The 23,400-nt window shown below is 31.0% G+C and overlaps 1 protein-coding gene across 1 annotated transcript; it reads right to left on the bottom strand.

The window, feature by feature from the left end:
* On the bottom strand, nucleotides 8,061–12,245 carry LOC105171681 (ethylene receptor 2). Its single transcript, XM_011092873.2, has 3 exons — nucleotides 11,580–12,245; nucleotides 9,236–11,113; nucleotides 8,061–8,891 (listed from the first exon to the last, which is right to left on the bottom strand). Exons 2-3 carry the CDS (start codon nucleotides 10,970–10,972, stop codon nucleotides 8,346–8,348), a joined length of 2,283 nt encoding a protein of 760 aa, XP_011091175.1. The 5' UTR covers nucleotides 10,973–11,113; nucleotides 11,580–12,245; the 3' UTR covers nucleotides 8,061–8,345.

The following is a 23,400-nucleotide window of genomic DNA, read 5'->3' as shown; positions in this document are numbered from 1 at the left end:
TGACCATTGTCACAACAACTCTCATACGTCGGATTTCGGCACATATTCACCATCAATTACTTCATCTTCACAACCACTTTTAACGATTGATTGCAAGTTTGAAGATAAAGCGCATAATCACTCATTTTTAATTTACTCACTTGGATCAAGCTGGATTAATAATTTAAACTAAAATTAATTATACTTAGACCCCCTAAAATTATAAAATTATACTTCGCTCTAAAGAAATTCTAAAATTATACTTATATCCCCTTAGAAATTTCATTATTCATACCTGACTCCCATCTCATTAGAGTTTTGACAAAAAATGCCAACGTTCGTGAAAAAGAAATTCAATTTTACACCGCTTTTAACCTTCTAATGTAATAATTTTCTACTTATAAGGGAACAAATATAATGATGTTAACTTTACTCTATGTATATATACATATATTATATTTACCCCTTTATAAGTACAAGAATATATATGAAAATATTAAATAATTGGCAAATTGAAAACTCATGTAATTTTTTTTGTTCGGTAGCATTTTTTATCCAAACCTTAATGAAAGAAGTGTAAATATAATTTTAAATTTTTTATAGAAAAAAATATAATTTTATACCTTTAGAGGGGTCTTTGTGTAATTCACTCGTTAAATTATTGAGAGTTGTTGAAAGATGTTTTATTGTTGTAATTTTCTTCCCTTGACTCCAAATTCATGTTTTTTTTCTTTTAAATTTTAATTTAATTGAAGACGATTAAACTATGTTTTGGATGTTGACGTTGTCATTTTATTAAAGAAGATATAAATTTTATTTTAATTCACTTCATTTTCTTATTAAGAAATTTAAAGTACATTGCATTTAGTTAGTTTTGGTAGTGCGATTGAGACTCAAATCTTGTCTTTCTTCAAGGCTTTTTAGTTATTTAGAGATTAGTATTACTCAGAACACTCAAATATTTACGTCAATTGATTAAAGATTTTAAAAAATAATTCTTAGCTATATATATATATATATAATATTTCTCAATTATAAAGCAGATAAATATACAAAAAATAGAAAAAAATAATATTGATGTAACTCACAAAAAATAAATAAATAAATAGATGTCATATCGTGTAATTATAATAGAACATTTAGGAGATTAATTATTTGTCATTCTTAAATCGTCTTTCCATAATTATGATTTTATTCGTGGTCAGAACTGAGGTTCATGAACAAATTCAAGGTTATGAATTCGAGTCCAATCGAACGTGTAAGGGCTCCTGTCTTATTTTATGAGAGTATTTGTCTCACTTTATATGAGTTTGCTGTGATTTATTTCATTATCTTAGTTATATTAATATATTGCTCAATTAATTAAGATATTTGTTGTAATCACATAATCACCGCTTGAAAAAAAAAATCACGTCTTAATTTCATAAACTATAGCCCGATTTTAAGCAAATAATTGAAGATCATGCTCAAAGAAAACTCCCCCACCATATTTTAATTACCAAAAATAGACAAGAACACAACAACATTTGTACATTGAACATGCTCAAAATCGAAGCTTGTCAACTATTGCTTTTGCTGTCTGGTGGCATAAAAGAAATTAAATTGATGGTAATTTTAATACTGAGAAGACAAAATCAATTTGTGGAGAAAAGAGTAAGGCAGAAATGGAGATGAACATCATGAATACCACCAAATGTTATGGACCAGCTTTCAATTATTATGTTGCATTGTCTATTTCTGTCCTTTTCCCCTACCCTTATATTTGGATTTTTTCCAAAAACAAAACAAAACCAGGGGCAAAAAATTTTAAATTAAAAAACAGGAATACATACACAATAACCATATATATATATATATGTGGAATATTGATAAATTTTAAATTTTTCTAATGTTTGAAATCTTTCTCTAAATCTTTATTCCAAATCCAAATTCTTCTGTCTAGACGTACCCTTAAATCGTACTCGGCTGCAATTTCACTATATTGAAGGCTGGCTTGGAGGAAGAGTTGACTTAATAGTCCTGTAAAATTTTTCTGTACATTACACGTGTGTACGTGCAGATTAAATTTTTTTACTGTAATTCCCGTTGTATCTACTATTTCGTTTCACATACACACGTCGTATGTGTATACAATCTTCCTCACATAAAAGTAAATGCAATCATTATGGACGAAATGTGTATATGTAAAACAGAATAGAAAATGTAACAGAATCTGCAATAAAAAATTCAATCTGATATCCGATTAAATATATACACGTCACGTTGTGTATGTGGATCCAAGATCATTACCTTGCAAGTAGTATGATTAGTGGGCCGGCCCACAAATGAAATAATTAAGAAGACAGGCTGGCCCACTGAAGGGAAAACATCTTATAGTTTCCTAATTATTCCATCCTTTTTCAATTGTTTATTTTTATTTATTTATATTCAAAATGTAGAAAAGACATATTATTAAGGGTTCGAAATTAAGAATAAAATAATGAATTTGTAAGTACCCTAGTCCGCAAATGGCCCAATATAGAGTATTATGGATCCATGCATGGATAATCGGGTTTGGGTCAAAGTCACTAATGGATAATCCTGTGGATCCAGTGTGCATGAAAATCCGCTTGCAGAAGCAAGTAATAATTGGGATCCCCGGATCCGGGTTCCCTTGCAGTCAAGGGCTAGACCATTGGGCTGGATCTAGTTTTTAAAACTGTGAAAATAATTTTCTTGGGATAGGTTCTAAATTTAGATCTCAATAAATTGGTCATCCCAATATTTGAACATCTTATAAGATGTTATAAATTATTTATGATATATATAATTTTGAATAAAAATATTTTATAAATATTAAAATAAAATATCAAGAATTTATAAGTTTTTTGTTTTAAAAAAATATAAAGAATTTTCAATTTATTTTTAAATTTTAGAAGTCCTACGAATTAATTACAAATTCGTAATTATTAATATCTTATAAGTTCTATTATTTTATTCTATTTGAGCGATTCAGTCACTTATTTTAAAAATAAAATTTGACATCTTAAATACGAGCTTTAGAAACATAATATGAGACATATGAATTTATAATTTTTTCTTAAATTCATTTAGCCAAACGCTCTCTAGATACGCATATTTTACCCTCGGTGCGTTTAAGTTAATAATTACAAACACACACTGGAAGAAATTTAGTATTTAACTATATTTAATTTTCATGGTAAAATAATAAATAATCAAGTAAATAGTCGTTGACTACGACAATTCAACGGTTGTTGGTCATGATTTTTGCGAGTGTGGCTAAAACATTTGATATGACTGTTAGTCACAACAAAAGTAATTTTCGTGTAGTACAAATCAAAGGACTAATTAAATCATATGGGACATAATTAAGATAAGTATAATTATGAAAGTAGAAAGTGTAAATGGTTGAAACTGTGTCCAAATTCAAGAATCTATTCTCCCACAAACTTTACAAATCCAATGTATTAAAATGAAAGTTAGGATTGTGCTCACTTTGGAAGTTCTTTCTTTGGACCACACCACCTCTTATTACTTAAACCAAAAAAACAACAACATTACTTTCCAGGACCAATAAACTAATACTGGACTTACATTGTAATAACCACCACGGAGTGTGTGTTATTGTGTGTATATCTACATTATTAATTAACTAAAAAAGAAAATTCCCTCTGATTTAATTGACCTACTTTTATTCATTTTAATAATAAATTATAACGACATTTTCCGACATTAGGTTAAATTACACAAATACCCTACATATATTTTATAAAATTACAGCTGCACATTCTGAGTAGTGTTAGTGTAATACTTTTTACTTCATATTTTTTATAAAATAACAGTTATTCCCCTTAAGGGGTGTTACTGTAATATTTTTTTGGAGAGTGTTTGTGTAATTTTGCCTTTAAATAAAAAGTATATATATAGTTACAATTATAATATCAGAAGGTGTAATTATAATTTTGTGAAATATAGAAAATATTTATGTATTTTAATAATTTCGGTGGCTGTCATGTAATTTACCCATATTTTAATGAAAAATAATAGGAGGTAGGTGTAGGTGATGATGCAAAGCAAAGAGATGAATTGTAGTAAAGTAAGAGGAAAGTGGTGTTTGTTCTTCGTTAGTAATGGTTTGGATTGATTTGTGCACGACTTTATGCTTTGAACTTGATTATATGCGCGATGTGTCACCTAATATGTACCACTTAATACAATTATTTTCGTAAAATACTATAATGACACCACACTCCAACTATCACCAACTAAGGGTGTAGACCACCCTTGGATTTATGCGGGTATATGTTGGGCTAAATTACCAACAAGCTCCCGTGTTTTCAAAAATTAGCAAAAAATTCTCCACTAATTAAAAATAAGTAAAATATCTTTCTGTGTTTTTTTAATTCAATACATGCTCCCTTTTTTATTCTAAAGTGTAACGGCGTTAAATTTTTACATCGTCTGATCGTTATGCCCCTACATAATTTTTAATTATATATAAATAATTCAAAATTATAAAAAAAATAAATTATTATTATATATATAATATTTTTTTTTAAATAAAAGAAAACTCTACTCCCACCCCCACCCCCAACTCCCGCTGCCTACCCCCCCATTCCCACGCCCTGCCCCTACCGTCTCCAATCTAGCCACGTCGCCCAGCAACAAAAAAGAGGGCAACGGCCGCCGTGATGACAAAATGTCGCCCTGTGCGGGGGTCTTGAGGGGGTTGGTAGGGTATGAGTATTATTTGATATAATGAGTCTTTTATGAATATGAATTTGGATATGGTCTTACCCATTGACACTCCTAGTAGAAGGGCTGAATGGAATAATTATAAATTACAAAACATGCATTTATGTGAACTTATTGTTATTTATTTTATTATTCTAAATTATATTGATATATTATTCACATATTATTGTATCAATCAAATTGATATATTTATTAATTTATTAAAATATTAATATAATTGCTGATAAAAAAAAATAGATGATATTTACAATTTAGCCTCATAAAAGATTATATAGCATAACTTTAGGCGCCAGGTTATCCTCTTGCATCATTAAGCCACACTTCAATTTTACAGTGCAAATTACCAATACTTTTGTACCAACTTGCATACAAATCTTCCCGATTTTCACATAGCATCTTCCCTTTTCCTTTCTAATTGGTATATAAATCTAAGGTTAAATTATATTGACACGCTTTAAGATTAGACAAAAAATACACAAACATCTTCTATTTTTAAAAAATATAAATATATAGTTGTAATTAAAATTACACTCCTTCACAGGCAAAGCTTACACAAATATTATTGAAAAACATTACACTAAACTTTTCACGAGTACGTATAGTTATAATTTTATAAAAGACAGAGAATTATCAATCTAATTTACTCATAATTGAATTATAAAGTCAAATTCAGAGGTGTGGGAAACAATAATTCTCACATATCTCCAGCAAGGAAGCAAAAGTAAAAAGTAAATTACATGAATTTTGGGTCAGATTCAATGTATGGTGGAGATGGCCCTGTCCCTGTCCCTGTCCCTATCCCTCTCATGTTGGATTAATTTAAAGTGTAAAACTTTGAGAAGTTAATGTTATATATATATATATATATATTCCATGAAAAGACTGCAAATTGTAGTTTTATTTACAGGATACAGCTCCCTTGGAACAAAACCAACAGCAACTTGATGCTCGTCATCACCTTATATATAATATTGTAAACAAGTACAAGCACTACAAGAAGAAAAATAACATTGAAATTTGAAACCCCTTTTTTTCTTTTTTCTTTTTTAATAATGAAAAGCTAAGTCGAATTAAATGCAGTGCAACTATCCTCATAAAACAATCCAATCATAATAAAATATATGTATTGCTAAAATGGTTATGACACTATCCAGTTTTACGGTTGCAGTCCCGTCAAACATGCACTGTAAGTCCAGCCCTTACTCAATATCATAAGTCAGATTGCGTTAAGTAATTAGTTTTACGTTTTCAATGAAATTTAAATTTATGATATTCAGATAAAAATGTGGTAATTTAATTATGGGATCATTACCATGATGGTGGACTATTTTTTTTTTTTTTTTGACATAATTAAAAGCTTTCGACATTTTAATAATGACAAAAATGATGCAAAACTCTTATGTCCTTAATTCTCAATGAGAATTATACTTCTTTTTTTTTTTAAAAAAAAAAACCATTTAATTAGTAAAACATGTTCATGTAACTTAAAAGAAAATTCATCACATTTACTTTATGTTGGGGAATAAATTTGATGATCATCTAATAAATATTCAAATGGGCTGTTATGATGAGGTATTTATTAAATAATTATTAATTTTAGAAGGAATTTGTAACTTTTTAAATAATAAAAGAATATTTATAATCATAATAAATTTTAGGGAAGCTGTTTGATTAATTTAACCTAATTTTGAGACAAGAAGACAAGCCACCGACCAATCCCATGCAGCCAGCAGCTCAGATTTCAGACAAGAGTGGGGATTAATTGGGTGCAGGTGATTGGTGGAAAATTGAAGGAAGAGGAAGAACCTAAGAAGTAGAAGAAGAATGCCCAATATCCCAACAAGATCTAAGCTCGATCTTCATCGTGGAATGCTAATTATATCAACTTTGAATACCTATTTAATTTACCACTACAATTGAATTTTCAAACCCAAAATTATTTTTTCCAACTACTTATAAGGAAAATTTAATTATCTTAATTTTTTTTAATGAATTACTATAAAACAATTGTACACGTATTTAAAAAGAACTGTTAGTAAACTACTGTTGACTATAGTAATGAAAAACTTTTTCGTCGTATGTATTTGTAATCGCATTAAACATAAGGAGATATAATTGTAATTTATCCCATTAGAGTAATTGTAATTTCTAAAATAATTAGAGAGTATTTATAATTATGTCAAATCTCATAGGAGAATTGCTGTAATTTTTCCCTCGCTATTATAATGACATTTGTTTTTCTTTATATAAAATTGAATAATCTTTCTTTTAATATAGTTTATGGATTTGCATCCTAAATTCTCGGACAAACTAGCTAGATAATTAAAAATATTATAGGGATGTGATTGGATCAAGTGATGTGAATTGGATTTGGATCTGATCGATCAACACAATTCCATACCAATCCTACCTGTTGACAACCGTGCACACAGAGTACGTGTGAATAAAGAATTGTTGATCTGAAACATTGGGTGTTAAATTATGAAGAAAAAGTGTGGAGGAGTGGGGTTTGAGGAGATAAGCAGCAAGGGGGTGGGGGTGGGGGTGGTCAAGTGGGCTACAGCCAAGAAACACAGGAAAGAGGGAGCAAAAGTGTCCAAATACGTACTTCACTTCATGCAGTGGAATCGCAATTCATAATATATAGAACACATGCTTCCACTCTTTTCGACCTCCCCCCCAACCCACATGCTCCTGATCACATACATATATAACACTCAGATATGTGTGTGTGTGTGTGAAAGCATGATTAATGTGTGTGTGTGTGTATATATATATATATATATATATATATAGAGAGAGAGAGAGAGAGAGAGAGAGAGAGAGAGAGAGAGAGAGTATATATATATATAGAGAGAGAGAGAGAGAGAGAGAGAGAGCGAGAGAGAGAGAGAGATAGAGAAGGGAAGAGAGAGAGAGAGGGAGAAACATCTAATGTGAAAGTGATAAATTGGAAGCAATTGAACTTCAGACAAGGATACAACCTTTTTAACTCTCTTGATAATATATACCTGCAGGAACACTATATTTTTCTTTCTCTTCCCACTACGTACTACTTGTTTTGACTATTATTCCTTCACCTAAATTAGTAAATTCCGCACACTGACATGTTTCTTCTGCCTTAAAGAATACCAAATATTTCTTATCCAAATCAAATTTTAAGTATTATGTGACTGAATTGGTAATTCATATGCTCATAGTAAGTGTATATAGCAGAATAGTCGATCCATCAAGAAAACGATGAATGCGTTCAGTGATGAAAACAGCATTGATTTAGGAAAATAATGTAAGTTTTCGAGCAGCATGAGCAATGATTTGTTCTTGCAAGATGTATTTCGTAGTTGATCTGAACAAACACACCTGTTAGCATGTCTAGTGATCTTTGAGAAAAAAAAATATGAAAGAGCTCCTGACAGGAAGGAAGCATCACTGAAGAAAATCAAATATGAACGAGAATGAATTTTCTATACCATTTTCACTATCATTCTTGTGTATGTAACATCTCTATGCTGAATAAATGGTCCCACGAGCTATTTATAGCAATAAATTTCCCTTTTCTTTATTGTGACTAACAAGGTAGAGCTTTGATCCTTTCAGTTCACTTGCCCCCATCATGACAGTAGCCTGTTAGCCTGCAGCAGGATTCCCTTCAGCTCGTAGGCGATTTCTTGAAACGAACCTGGTTTTTGAATAACGCCATTCATTCCGATTTGCATACATTTGTCCCTCGTATCTCCATCATCGCTTGCGGTCAAGGCAATGATCAACGGCCAGTTACGGCTTCGAAACTTGCGAATTCTCATGGTAACTTCAAAGCCATCTAGATCAGGCAACTGAAGATCCAGAAGCACAATTTGACATGAAGAGACAGAAGGGCCAAGAGCACTAAGGCATTCGTAGCCGGATGAGACGACATACACAATGCATCCCAGCTTCTCGAGCAGCTTCCGTGTTACAGCTCTATTCACATCATCAGCATCAACTAAGAGAACTTTCAGGCCTCTGAAAAGTGAGTATGAATGCACATGATCTGAAGATTCCCCATGTTCAGATATGCCCGATACAATGGATGGCCGGACTTGAAACCGCAAAACGAGAGCCATGCTTTGATCAAAACCCTCTGGATTTGGTATCTCCCAGATGTCTCCTTGCATTAACTGCCCATAGATTATGAAAGACAACAATTCCAGTGAGGATGCGGTATTACTCTAAAATGGTTGCAGTCACCCAGATAAACAACATAAGCAAGAGCCATGTGACATTTTAACTTAGGGAAACTTAAACCAAGATGAAAAGATCCATTGGCGGCAGCATTCATAGTATTAAAATGGTTATCAAACAGATGGTGTAAGAATCATGCAGCAGTTGAAACATTTTTTGTTTAACAAAATAAAGCGGCTGGTGGATCGTAAATTATGTAATGCAACCATATTCATCAAGTGACCAGCTTCATGATGTCAATAAGCAGTAACAAGTTCAATCATAATGGTAGCAATCAAACCTGAACTAGTTTTTTGCATGCACTAAAGCTTCTGCATTCCTCAGCTCCAGCATAGCATCTCTGCCCACCATATGGGAATACGGGAAATATGTCCTCCGTCTGAGAACCAGTATGGCAAATGCCAACTTCAACCCTAATATAAGCATACCCGTCAGACGAGTTGGATCTCCAGTTGCCCCATCTTTGCTCATTCTGACTTCCGGTGGCTGAATATACTCGTAACATTAGAAACCCTCCCCCTTTGCTTCCATTTAGCAAATTACCAACCATATGTAAAATAACCTGAAATACTCTTCTTTCATCACCCATTACGTGATTCGGCAAGGACTTATCAGCTTCAATTACAAAATCATAACCCCTATAAGCACAGAGGCACTTGGAGAGGCAAGCGGCTTCTTTTATCAAAGAATGCAATTGAAAAGAACTCATCTCCAAAGGGAACCTTCCATTATCCTTTGCCGAAGTATCCATTACATCAGTTACTAAAGTTGAAAGAACATTACTAGTCTTGACCATAGTGTCAACAACAAGCCGCTGTTCATTACTTAACTTTTCATCCTGCAAGAGAGATAGTAAACCGAGAATAGAGTGCATGGGCCTTCTTAAACCATTACTCATTACCATTTGAAATGCATTCCGGGCTTCACTCGCCATTAGTGCATCCTGTTTTGCTTGTTGCAGTGCTCGATTTTGTTCCACAAGTTTCTCTCTCATAAGTTGAGATTCTTCAAGCACAGAAGCATGGGAAAGTGCCACAGCAACTTGGTCAGCAACCACCTCTACTATCTCAAGTTCGTCATCGCTCCAAGTTCTACCCTGTCCGTCTGGAAGAACCAAAACAAGAATAGCATAGCATGCTGGAACCATCTCAGGGGTACCTCCTTTGAAATTAGAAACCTTCAACATCGGCATCCTAATTGCAGCTACAGATCCTGGCTCGCCAATTCCCCCACTGCTTGCAACAGCAAGGGCTGACTCGGAATCAAGTATCTTCACTCCATCATTTCCCTTAATATCTCTCACATCAGGGTCACTAGTTGGAATGCTTGAATTGTAAGTGTTTGGGAAGTTCCTTTCTTTCAATTCATGAGTTAAGTTCACTTCTGTTCTACTAGCATTTGGCATCCAAACTGCACAATTTTTCAAATCCAATGTCTTTGATAGCTCAACCAGAGTTGTGTACAAAATAGTATGCCGATCAAGGGATTTGCGGATCTCTTGTGTTAGCATCCGAACATGCAAGCCAGCCTCTTTCTGCTTCTTTATCATTCCAACCTCCCGATCAAGATCCCAAGTCTTTTTCTTCAGCAAAAATTCTCTCACCTTGACTTTAAGCAACAATGGGATGAGGGTAATAAGTGTTATGGCCGTAGCAAAAGAAACTAGTGCCGTGAGGAATTTGAAAATGGTGAGAGCAAGCATGAGCTGAAAAGGGTGAGGTCCATAAGTCCAGCCATTTAGCAAATGAGTCATTCCACAGAGGACAATGAACGCAATGAACTCGAAAAGCACCCATTTAAATGGAACATTGGAACAGCTAACAAAGTAAAGTAGCTCAATGGGGATGGAGAAGTACGCCACAGCAATCAAGAAGTCACTAACTTTTTGGCACTCTAGTATACTCTCAATGCTCCAAAACCCCTCCTCATCACAATTACAGCGAAACCCATTATCAGCAGCTGAAACCGAAAGAAAGAGTGATAAAAACAACAACCCTGATGCCAATGCCTTTAACATTGCATCCAATGCATTAATCTTCAATCCATTTGTTTTGGTTGACAATTTATCTTATTTAGCTTCCCGATGCAGCTCTACATAGAGATGTAAAATTGACCACTCGCATCACAAACTCACAAGGGGGCTGCTGGAATTCATTTCCTGCTTGGAGATTTTTGATCAAATCAAAACCCATAATAGCAAAAAATGCAGAATCTGCTTCTCTATTCCATATATACAGACACACGAATGTCAAAATTATCATAAATCAAGATCATATATAATATTTGGCTAAACACCCATGAATCACACTAAGAATTTATGAATAAATAATCAATCACAGACCCAAAAAGATCTGACCAACCAACTAGCCAATAACTTCAAAAGCATTCGATTACAATATTCAAGTTCTCGCATTTACGTCTGTAATTGAACTAATCACATAAACAATTTCCAGTACAGAGGCTTAGAAACTACGACGCTGATAAATCCTACCCAGATTAAAAAAGAAATAATTAAAATAATAGAAGCCCATTAACCAGGAAATCCAAAAACGAGTAATAACCAACGAAAATCAGGAAAAACCAAAAACAATAAAAATTAACAGAGAAAGAGGAAGAATCTGTACCTGGCAAAATGCAGATACACTAATCTTCAGATCGTATCACTGCATTTCATGCAGGAAAATCCGGTCCAATCATCTGCGTACCCAGAACTGCATTGATATCATCGACCAATGCAAAAATCTAAACCACTGCGGGAGAAAGCCAAAACCCAGTAATAAATCCATAAAAGAGGAACCCCAAACAAACTATCTTGCAAAATAAATAAGCCAAGAAAATTCAAAATCTTAACCCCCAACTCTCGTTGTTCCCCCAACCAAAAGCCACTTCATAGCATAAATATCCGAGCTATCTATCACACTCCACCACATGAAACTACAAATTCCACGCGCAAGCTCCTACAAGTGCATTTGCATCTCTCCGCAGTCTTCACAGCAAATAATTCATCAAGATCCTACCAAAAAAATTTTAGCCATGTCTGCTGCTCTCTTTTCCTGTCTTGTATATCTCCATGTTCAGATTTCAAAAGAAAAGTTTCTCAGACCGAAGATACGAAGGTCTAGAGAAAGACTTGACTATTTCGGAACTCGTAAAGTGAGTTGTGAGCGCCGTTGTTTGCAATGCCAAGGGAGAAAAGAAAACAGGTGGAAGAAATTGGAACCGAAGAAAGAGAGAATAAATCGTAGTGTATTCTAGAGAGAGAAAGAGAGTGGAGAAAATCTATAGGGGGTGGGGGGGTTTACATGAAGAGAACTTGGACGCACTTTTGTTCGAATTAATTAAAGAAAAAACGTCTGCCCCAATAAAGTCGAAATAACTCTTTCGCTTTTATCAAGATTTATTTATATTGTTTTCTTTTTTTAAATATTATATGTCCTATGTATTAACCATATTTTACCTCCAAATTTGAGATACATGCAGTAATTTTAGTTTATTAAAACATTAATATTTTCTAATTTAATTTTTTATTTATATTTATAAAAATATAATTTTTTATTTATATTTATAAAAATATAATTTTTTATTATGGATATTATCATGATTAAAAGTAAAAAATCGTGGCGGAGACTAGTTAACCACAACGACTAAAAATAGTTGTTTCTGCCAATGATGCGAAAACATTTATTAAGTTAAAAAGTACGAACAATATTTGACCATAAGTAAAATCATAGCAAACGTCAATTAACGATGCACAAAACTTTCATATTGGTTTTACCTAAATGTAGTGGATAGTACCGATTGACTATAATTATTAAGGCGCGATGGATTTATAATGTAGGGAATAATAATTTTTTTGGTTACAGTGGTACCAATTTAAATAGGGCACAAGTTTTATAGTTTATCATTAAGGAAATATTTGCAAGAAACCACCTTTTAACAACCATAAGCAGATGTAGTTTGTCTAATGTTGTTGACGTTTTGAGGTAGTATTTTTATTTTTTTTAAAAATAAGAATAGTTTGTATAAATAATATTGACATTTTTAATGTGTGTATATTATTTAATTTTTTAAAAGACACGAGAGATTTATGTAAATAGATTATTAATCACAATTTAATTACGATGGTGGGGAAAATAACAGTTTTATATCAACAAGATTCTATTTAAGTAAATCAATTGTGTTGATTTTATATTTCGAATCCTGTTTAACAAATGAAGTAATTATTAATAAATCCAAAATGATTACTTATAAAAAAAATTAAAAAAAACCAAAAAAAATTACATATTCATAAAATTCGAATTCATAATATTTTAAGAGATCTCGTGCATCATAAATGACAATTTTCTTGTTGTTTTTTCCCCTGAAAAGGTTATACGTTCATGCATCATCGGTGACATCATTAGTCGTGTTTTTCAAATTACTGCCCTAATTTAAATATTTAAGTAGTTGTCATCACTTCATAGAATTAACTTTAATTTCTCAAAATGTCACTTACTAATCTTAGTAAAAGCCAGACAATATACACCAAGTGCCAAAACACCTGGCCTTCCACTTGATCAACTCCAATTCACACGAATTAATTTGTTGTAAGAAGCCAACGTTGATGAAGTTAAATTTTAGTTATTTAGATTTACTTTAATCGATAAAGTTGAGATTATGAATTTAAACTCATCAACGTGTATGGGTATTGTTCTATTTTAATAGTATATATAATTTAATATTAATGATCGTAATTGATTTATTCAATAAATAAAAAGAAGGGTTAATTACCGTTATACCATTCTAAAAATGTGAAATTACACTTAACCTCCTTCCATTACACTTGCACCCCCATTGAAAATTTATTAACCGCCTTTCATTAGGGTTTGGCTAAAAAATATTGACTTAGCAAAAGAATTACATAAATTTTTAATTTTAGCCCTCATTTAACATTTTCACATAATAATTTTGCACTTATAAGAAAAAAATATAATGATGTTAACTCCACTCTATATATGGATATATATTACATTTATCATTTTATAATTTTGACATAGAATGTTAATGAGGGGCAAAATAAAAAATTTATGTAATATTTTTGCTAATATCAGCATTTTTCGTCCAAACTCCTGTGAAAGAGGATCAAGTGTAAACAAATTTTTTTTTTTAAAACTTCGTTTGGAAAAAGTATGATTTCTCATTTTCGAACCCCAAACTAATATTTGTCGCATAATTAAATGTACTTACTGTTCTATTATAGCAGAGAATAGAAGATCACAGGTGTTTGTTCAGATTCATAAATCTGCAATATGTCGGTGGCTAGCTGTTCAATTGGAGGTGCTGAGATCTTTGGTGTTTGAAAAGTATGAACTATGATGTATTAATTGGTGAACAAGACGTCCTGGTTTGGGTATTTATTTTGACTTTATTGTAATTTATTATTTGATTATTTTTAATAGTTTTTTTGTGATTGTATGATGTATTAATTTATGGGCTGTTTTGTGAAACACGGATATAATGATATAACTGTTGTTTTTAGGAATAATTACATTGTTCTTCTATATAATTTAGTATAATTATACGTAAATCCTTATAATTTAAATATTTATTTATTTCTAAGAAATTAAAAAAAAAAAAAAAAAAGGGAGGCGGAAAAGGCGAAGGAAGAATGGGGCAGGCGTGGATGGTGATGAGGGAGTGGGGGCAAGAACAATCATTTGATCCTAAAAGGAAATGGGGCGATAGCAACCGAAGCAACATTGTCCAAATTTTGAGGTTTGGAATGAAAGAAAACTACAAATCAACGTACAAATATATCATTTTGTTATTTTCAAAACTTAGATTTCATTTTATAATTTGGTACATGCATTCATCATTTGGTTCATGTATATATGAAGAAATCAAGAAAATGGGTGTGGGCGGAGTATATAATAATTATTCAAATTAGGGTTTGTTCATGTACTAACTTATCTTCACTTTTCATGACGCCCTATAAATAAACATTTTATTTAATTATTTCAAGTTATAAATTCCAAATCCCATCATATTCTATTTTATCGAAGAAACAAATTTACAATAAATGTTATAATGTGAAACATTAGGAGTGTTTGAATCGTTTAAAATGAATGCTTATTTAAAAATATATTGAAAAGAGTGTTTTTGATGCACTACTTCTGTTTTTAAATTATTTAAATTAAGCTAATTTAAGTAAAAAATTATATACAATTTTGTACTGACTCATGCAGGTCATTTAGTAAAATTGTAAATATTAAATTATTTTCTTAAACGCTCGAACTTCATTTTTTCTTTTTTTCACTTTTTTCACTTTTATTTTTAAATACCCTCTACCTTCCCTATTCTTTAAGTTACAATTTTCTCCGTAACTTATTTCCAGTGTAAAGTAGATGTTACAAATATCTCGTTATGTAAATTTATATTTTAGTACAGTCGAAAAAATAGCAATCAGGGGATAGCGACGTGTGTTTTTGTCTTAACTAACACCGTATCTATTTGAACAAATAAATCCATTTTATGATATCCCAAAAGAAAATAAATTATAAGATAAAAAATGAATAATGTTTATTTATCTGTACTATAATAAAGAAAAATGTGATAAGATACAAAGTGGTGTTTTTGTCCCAATTGCACTCATTTCTTATGATTTTAAAAACGCCTTTCAAATTTCAATTGATAAAATGACTAATTTATTTAATTTTTCAAATTTTTCGTTAATTTATTGTCTAATTAAATATGTTATAAATCGTACTTATAATATACTTTTAAAAAATAAAAAATTATTTATTATGAAAATACGCAATCCACTTGCCATAAGGATTAATATATATAGATATAACAAAAGAATTGATAGAATGGAGAAATAAAGTTTGTAGGGGACAAGTAGAAGGGAGGGGATTGTAGAATGTGATGCACATGGCCACCGACCTCAATAACTCCCACCACACATGCTTATACATATATCGAGTATGGCTCTGTTTGGCAGCTCTGAATTCCCTATTCTGGATGGGATCTCTATATTCTACTCTCAAATAATATTCTTCATCCCATGCCCATCTCCACCAATTCAACTATCTTTTTTAGAGACACCCATCGCTTTGGTTCCAAGGTTACATATTTTTACTAATTTTCTTTTTTTTTTTTTTTGAAGAAAAAACTCCTCATAATATTTTTGGACTTGTAATATTATTATTATTTTCTTTATATTATCATTGTAAAAGTATTAACAAGTACATGTATTTATAGAAGTTTTGGATGTATTTAGAAGTTGGATTATGGCGAATTTGAGGCGGCCAGGTAGCCAAAAACCCTCCGCCCTCCCGAAGTAATTTTTGACAAGTAAAATTAAAGAAAATTAATTTAATATTTTTTAAAAACCTAAAATTAAGTTTATGATACCCCTGAAAATTAATTTAGTATTTTTGAAAAACCTAAAATTTTGAATCACAAATTTGACTGGTTGATAAGTTCAAATGTGAAGCATATTAGCAAACTCTTCCAAGATTGTAGGCTAAAGTTTTGAATGTTATTATACGAAAATGGCAAAAAACAAGAGTTGAAAGTTGAAGTTGCCTCACCTTTTTGACCTGTTCTAGACTAAATCCATGTCTCCCAATTATCACGCATGTTAATTTAGGACTCAAAATCCTGTGGTGATGAGTTTGTCGTGATTCTTCTTCTTCTTCTTTTTTTATCATTTCACTTTATTTCTGTTTTCATTTTTCAAATCTAATCTATATAATCACCATCAATGTTGTTGTATCGAAAGTTCAGAACAATGTCTATTTAAATGAAAATGTGTGATAGCTAAAATTCATCTTGATTAGAGGGCTAATAGGGCAAACTTGAGACCCGCCCTGCTACAAAATCAGTTGGGAAAGGTCTGACTTGATAGCACGAGTCCAATAAACTTGAACTTCGGTACTGAATTTGGACCAATGAATAAAAAAATTTGAGGGACGAAACCTGTAAAACAACACGTTAGCACTCCGATGCTCAAGTTAGTATAGGATTGAAGATAATAAGCGTAAAAAAATAAATCGTAATTAAGAATTGAAGTATGATTAAAGAATTCGTAGGAGAAAATCGTGTTCAAAATGCAAAGAGAATGCAAAATAAGAATTAAGAATTAGAGTTTCTCTCGAAAGCATCTCCGCCTGGGGATCAAACCTGTATTTGTAGGAGGGTGTTCCCCTTCAGTGGGAGTTTGCACGTGCTCCCTATTTTAGGGTGAAATGGATAGAAGTTATTAGGATAAGCCAGAATGTATTCCCATCTCTTGTAAATTTGGTCAAGGCAAATCGGTCTTCACGTTCACCGATGAGGACTCCCAATCCTCAAGAGTCCCTCTTATCTAAGAGTTTGAGTCTTTGAAGGAACTTCTCTTGACATAGTCTTCTATATTAGCTAGCAGGTATATTTAGCGGTCCAAATGTATGCCATCTGTGCCCCGTAGGGGCATTTAAACATGGGTCTTGGGCTGATTGTCGTTGGTTGGGCCACATTCTTGAGCTAGGTTCTTGAATGTCTTGAGTGATCACCCCCTTCATGGGCTTGGGTGGGGTGGTGGGGGGGGGGGGGGGGGGGGGGGAGGTGCTCGGGCCCTTCGGTTCTTCTTTCGGCCATATGCATTATATTACTCCTAATTAATTATAACAAAGAAAATTATTATATTAACATTAACAAAAGTCAATATTACATGTGAAAAGTAATTAATTAAGGATGCAGCCATCTTTAATTATGAGTTAATGAAATAAATCCAGACCTCATGATATTTGTTAGAAAGATGAATACGGCACCTCTAATTGGGCACGAAGGACTTAAGAGTACTACTTTAATTTTTGGGGGAAAGATATAATTTCTTGCAGGGAAATAGTTGTGGATAAATATGTACGATCATGTTGGAATCAAGGATTTTTCAGATAAATACATTGTACGAAAATGTCATCGTCAATAATTCTTGATTTTTCTAGGGAGAGAAAAAGGACAAACCGTATTATTGATGTAAAATTAGTAATTTGTGGCGCATTTTACGTGTGTGTGCAGATTTGATAATATTATTTTAAACAGAATATTTATAAAATATTTATTATTTAATAAAATATATACAAAATAATAAGTTAATATAAATTTATAAAGAAAAATGATGACAGAAAGAGATGCATGAAAATTAGCAAAAAAAAAAAAAAAAAAAACTACCTAAAGATAGATGGGAAGTCGAAAATTAGAGAAAAATAAAAAAAAAAAAAAAAAAAAAAACTACCTAAAGATAGATGGGAAGTCGAAAATTAGATGAACAAATAAAAAGATTAAAATCGAATAATCAAAAAATAGATTAATAAAATACTAAAAAGATGCTCTTCTTTAATATAGAATAAAGAGAATTGAAACCTCTATTTTACTTTGTCTTTTTTTTTTTTTTATTTAGAGAAATTTTTTACTTGTTTTAATTTTCACAGAGGGCAGCATAAATTTTGCTCCTTTTTCTTAAATTTGGTCGGACATATATTAATAAAGACCAATCTAATATTAACAGCGTATTTCATTTTTTTTAAAAATACAATGACATCTCTAAAACAAACATTATACTATTACGATATCTGATACGCAGTACCAATAATATTTCTAAATTAGTCAATGACTTCAGGGAGATCAGAGAAACAACATATGCTAACTATTAGTCTACTATAAAAGTAGATTTAACACCTACATACGTAGGATTGAAACTCACGATCTCTTGGTTGTGAGACCTCAATCTCACCATCGAAGCAAGGAATCATTGGTATATTTGCAGTGCATTAAGTATGATAATTTCATCATTTATAGTATCAATATATCATATACCACTAGAAGATATTTTGCGTTCAACTACGATTAATTACCGTCATGGTTAAAAATAAATCGTCATAGTAAATAGTTATTAATCACAATCAAGCAATCATTGTTGGTCGTGGTTTCTGCGAGTGTGATTAAAACATTTAGTCATGTCAAAAATATTTGCTAAGGCTTATAACCACAGCAAAAATAATTTTCATGATGAATAGTTCAAAATTTTCCATTAATTTTTATTTAATCATAATTAATAATAATTATTTACAACAATTTTAATTCATAGCGAATAAAATTGGTAGCATATAATATTAAATTTTCTTGTCGTTCACCAATACTACATATATATATATATATCTTTCTCGGAACTGAAACTCATTATTTAGAAGGGAGTATTTCTTGTATGAATATTAATTAAATATTTGTTCAATTCCTGTGCTGACAGGTAAATACAATGTAGTTTACATCTTTCTTGAATGTTGTCTGGAATATCTACAAGTTAAAGTCATGCTTAATTATCCCAAACCCAAAGTAGATATTTTCATTTGAATATTTCAGATTCATTGGTTTTAGACTATCTTTTTTGCTAAGAAAAATTAACATGGCTTCCATTTAACAATATTTTACGAAACTTCTTATTGCTTTAAAACATGTATAAAAATCTTTTGTTATTAATTAGTCATCAAGACTCTGTATTTTATTGGTTTCTTGAATTTGTTTCTACATACACATTAGTAAATTTGGCCATTTTTAAAAATTTAGTGGTGGGAATCTTATAATCGTCAAAAAATAAAAAATAAAAAATTAAGGTACAATTTGCCACTCTTTTATGTAAAGTCTTTATTTTGCCATTTCGTAAAATACAGGATAGTAAATGCAATTAAAATTTTACATATACATACAAAATTAAGCTCAATATCCACTGAATCAAACATTACAAATGGTTCTGAATACTATCATGTAAAATTACGGACTTTTCCCAACAACACAACTTCAATATGAAACAATCGAAAAAATATGAGTCAAAACAGATCACTTTAAACAAACCTTAATACCACGTTAATTAATGTTCATCTTATCTACTTAATAAAAGTACTTTTCATGACTTCTACTCATGCATAAAAAATGGCTCACATAAAGCATATGTAGAGAAGTTTGTTGGTTTGCTATTGCTAATTTCCCTGGTATATATATGTAATATGTCTCAAGATCTGTGGGCTTCATAAACATTGATGGGACCAAAACTCTTTCATGGTTTCTGACTTTTGTCAAACACTGTCTTAATCACACATCATCAATAACACTAAGATATATAGTTTATGTGGAGCATAATTTTCCTTTAAATTCACCACACCTATTGTTGTAAATAACGTACAAGAATTGTTTTTGTAGGCCTTCCCACACAATCAACCTTACCACATGTGATGATATCATCTACTCGTGTTTCCCTAATTAATTCTTCATTATTTTCTTTTATTTTTTATAAATTCTCTTATTTATCGATGATAATGAATTGTAACTGTTGTAATTCCGTTGCTTCGAATGAATTTAAACTAATTAATTTGAGCATAAGAGAATTATCGGTGGGTCTGCATTTCTAATATTTGTTCATACTGCAGATCAACTTAAAGAAAATAAAACAGACAAATGCACACCCTTAAAAATATTTTGTGTAACATTATTTCGTGTCATCAGCAAGAACGAAGCTATTATACATGTATGCGTCCTCAACCCCTAATGGTTAGTATGCATTATCATTATCCGACAGCAATTAAGTTCAAAATCTCATTCGAGTAACCTCCATATATATATATATATACATATCACTCTCTAATACTTGAAAATTTTAGTTTTATTTTTAATCTCTTTGATTGAGTCTGAGATGCTGACTAATTAACTATCCTTGGATTAGGAGAAGTTTTCAATCATCCTAGTTAACAACTTGACACTATTACATAATTTCGAGGAAATTTCATAAAAGCAAATATCCATCCTGACCACATACGAACGACATGAAGTTGGACATATGCAGACCTTTTTGAATCAAAGATTTTCTGTATGTCGATTTTTATCTTCGACTTAAAGAGGAATTCATGAACCATTCCATAGATACGTATTTCAATTCCTTTTCTTTTTCCTGGAATTAGCACTTACGTCCAAGTTTGATTAATTACTAGTCAAATTCTTCACACATGACACTAATTCTCTTTTTCTCGTAACACAAATGAGAAAGTAGGGTGGTCGCCTCCACATATATGTAAAATAGAACTGCCCCTGCACCATATATATCACCAAACATTCCTATAACTGAGCAAAAAATTAAGGTCTAATCAAGTGAATATTCAACACAGATGTTAGGACAATCGTTTAACCCCATTAAATATTTTGGTAAGAATTTAAATTCATATAGGGCGTATGCATATGTAACAATTTTCAATTTTAACCATTAGGCCACAACAATGAATGATTGACGTAAACTCGAGAGACTTAGATATTTTTTATGCTTTCGTAGTAGTTTTATTTCTTCTTTTTTTATTTTCTGAGTAAATTATAACTACTTTCCTTCAGGTTTGACATAATTACAATACTTCTTTTTTATTTAAAAAATTATAAATACCCCCTATATCAGTCTAGTAGCACCTTTATGTTAGCCTCCGATAGGTTTTCATCCAATTTTTTGGATAAACATAGCAAAATATTCTTTTGGATTATAAATTAAATATCATATATATATATATTATATTTTTTAAATATTTTTATAAAACAATATTCTATATAAATTATTTAACGTTCCCATTCTCCTTTTGTTTACATATTTTTAAATACTTTTATTATTGTTCGCTTCACCATTTAGGGACGATATCATTATTTTCTATTTGAGGGGAATATTTTTAATTTTTTAAATAATAAAATATATTTATAATTATATCAAATTTCAGAAGAGCTAGTTATAATTTACTCTCTATTTTTTTTAATAAAAAAGAAATCAAGGACAAATTGGGAATTTCATGAGTCAATGGTGAGCAGATAATACAACTATGTGGGCTGTAAATGGATTGCAGAAAACCATGGTCTGAACTACCAAACAAATTTAGGCCTAAAGCTGTGGTAGGGTAAAGATTAGGATTTCGGGTCTACATTTGTTCCGCCCACACACAATTAGCCCCCACCACCAACAAATATTTGGACCAATTTCTAATTAATTCTATTTAGATTAACCTTTTTTTTTTTTATTATAAAACATCACAACATGATTTACATTTAACAACACGTTATGGTATTTAAATCTTTGACGCAATGAAGAAACTTTTTAAATATAAATATCATGCAAGTAAAGTTCTTTCATTATTTTTTTTTTTATCAGATTCAAGACATCGATAATAATTGAATAATTAATAACGTTATTATCATTGTATTTAGGTACAGGATGATACTAACTACTTCAAATAACGCTAAGACATGATACACATTAATTTGGAAAATAAGGAAGTGTTTTTCGGTAATTTATATAGGATAAATTGCATTTTACGTCTTACGAGTTAGTATTTTTGTGATTTTGATATCATTATCTTTGAATTCACTGTATAGCATCTCCTAATTTTAAAAAAATTGCAACTATAGTCTCAAATCTTAATTTTGTTAAATTTTTGTCAAGAATATAACGTGCATGGCATGAGCATCGTTATGTTTTGAGGGGCGTAGCTGATGTTTCCATAAGAAACTTAACGAAATTAATGTTTGGGAAGCAAAATGCAAAATGGACTGAGTTGGGCCCCAATTCGAGCCAAGATCGAATTGGCCCATAAAAGAGAGGATTGGTCTGGCCCAAGCCTACTTTGCACTGGCCCGATCCCTGGAATCGATATCTAGAACTGACCTAACCCAATGACCCAAGACCACCTAATTTTGAATCGAGCCATGCATGATATATAATTTTTAGTTTATTCTTTTAAGTTGACTATTCTAATAGGTTTTGTATACTTTTAAAACTATAATTTTTTTTTAATCTTTATTGTTCTACTTTTAAATTATAGTATATTAATTCATTAATACTTTTTATTTATTAATCTAAAATTTTATTTCAAGTCTTTTTTGGACGTGTTATTATCTAAATTTGTTAGTAAAATATTATTTAAGTTTAATATATAGTCTTAACTATTTTTTTCTAGTAATAATTTTTTGTTTAATTTAATTTATTATTTATTTATTTTATAAGGCAACAATAAATTTAAGTAATTGATCAAGAAAACACTTCAATTTCATTAAAAATAAATAAATAAAACAAGGACTTGAGGCTTGATAAGGGCCTCAATAGGGCCGATATATGGGCTGAACTTGGTTTAACATTGATTCAATTGGAGCCCGTTTAAAGTTCAAGATCACCCTGGACCAACTATAAAGGATCGAGCCGATCTATTATGCATCTTGATTTGGGATTAGAATTATAATTTTTTTTGAAGTTGTAGGACGTAATATTGTAAGTTTAAAAATAATAAAACCAAAATCGTAAAATGATTAAGTTATGAGACGTAAATACAAATTTATGTACAGCTAAATAAGCACACTTTATAATTATATTGGAGTTATGGGAATGGCGTTATAAGACATAATAATTCATGCGCA

Source organism: Sesamum indicum, linkage group LG10 (assembly GCF_000512975.1).
Source record: "Sesamum indicum cultivar Zhongzhi No. 13 linkage group LG10, S_indicum_v1.0, whole genome shotgun sequence".
Taxonomy (NCBI): Eukaryota; Viridiplantae; Streptophyta; class Magnoliopsida; order Lamiales; family Pedaliaceae; genus Sesamum; species Sesamum indicum.
This window is presented reverse-complemented; position numbering and strand designations above follow the sequence as displayed.

Coding starts and splice junctions, on each gene's coding strand:
- LOC105171681 (XM_011092873.2), bottom strand. CDS start 10,972: ATGTTAAAGGCATTGGCATCAGGGTTGTTGTTTTTATCACTCTTTCTT. Junction 8,892..9,235: donor CATGCAAAAAACTAGTTCAG/GTTTGATTGCTA, acceptor ATCTATGGGCAG/TTAATGCAAGGAGACATCTG.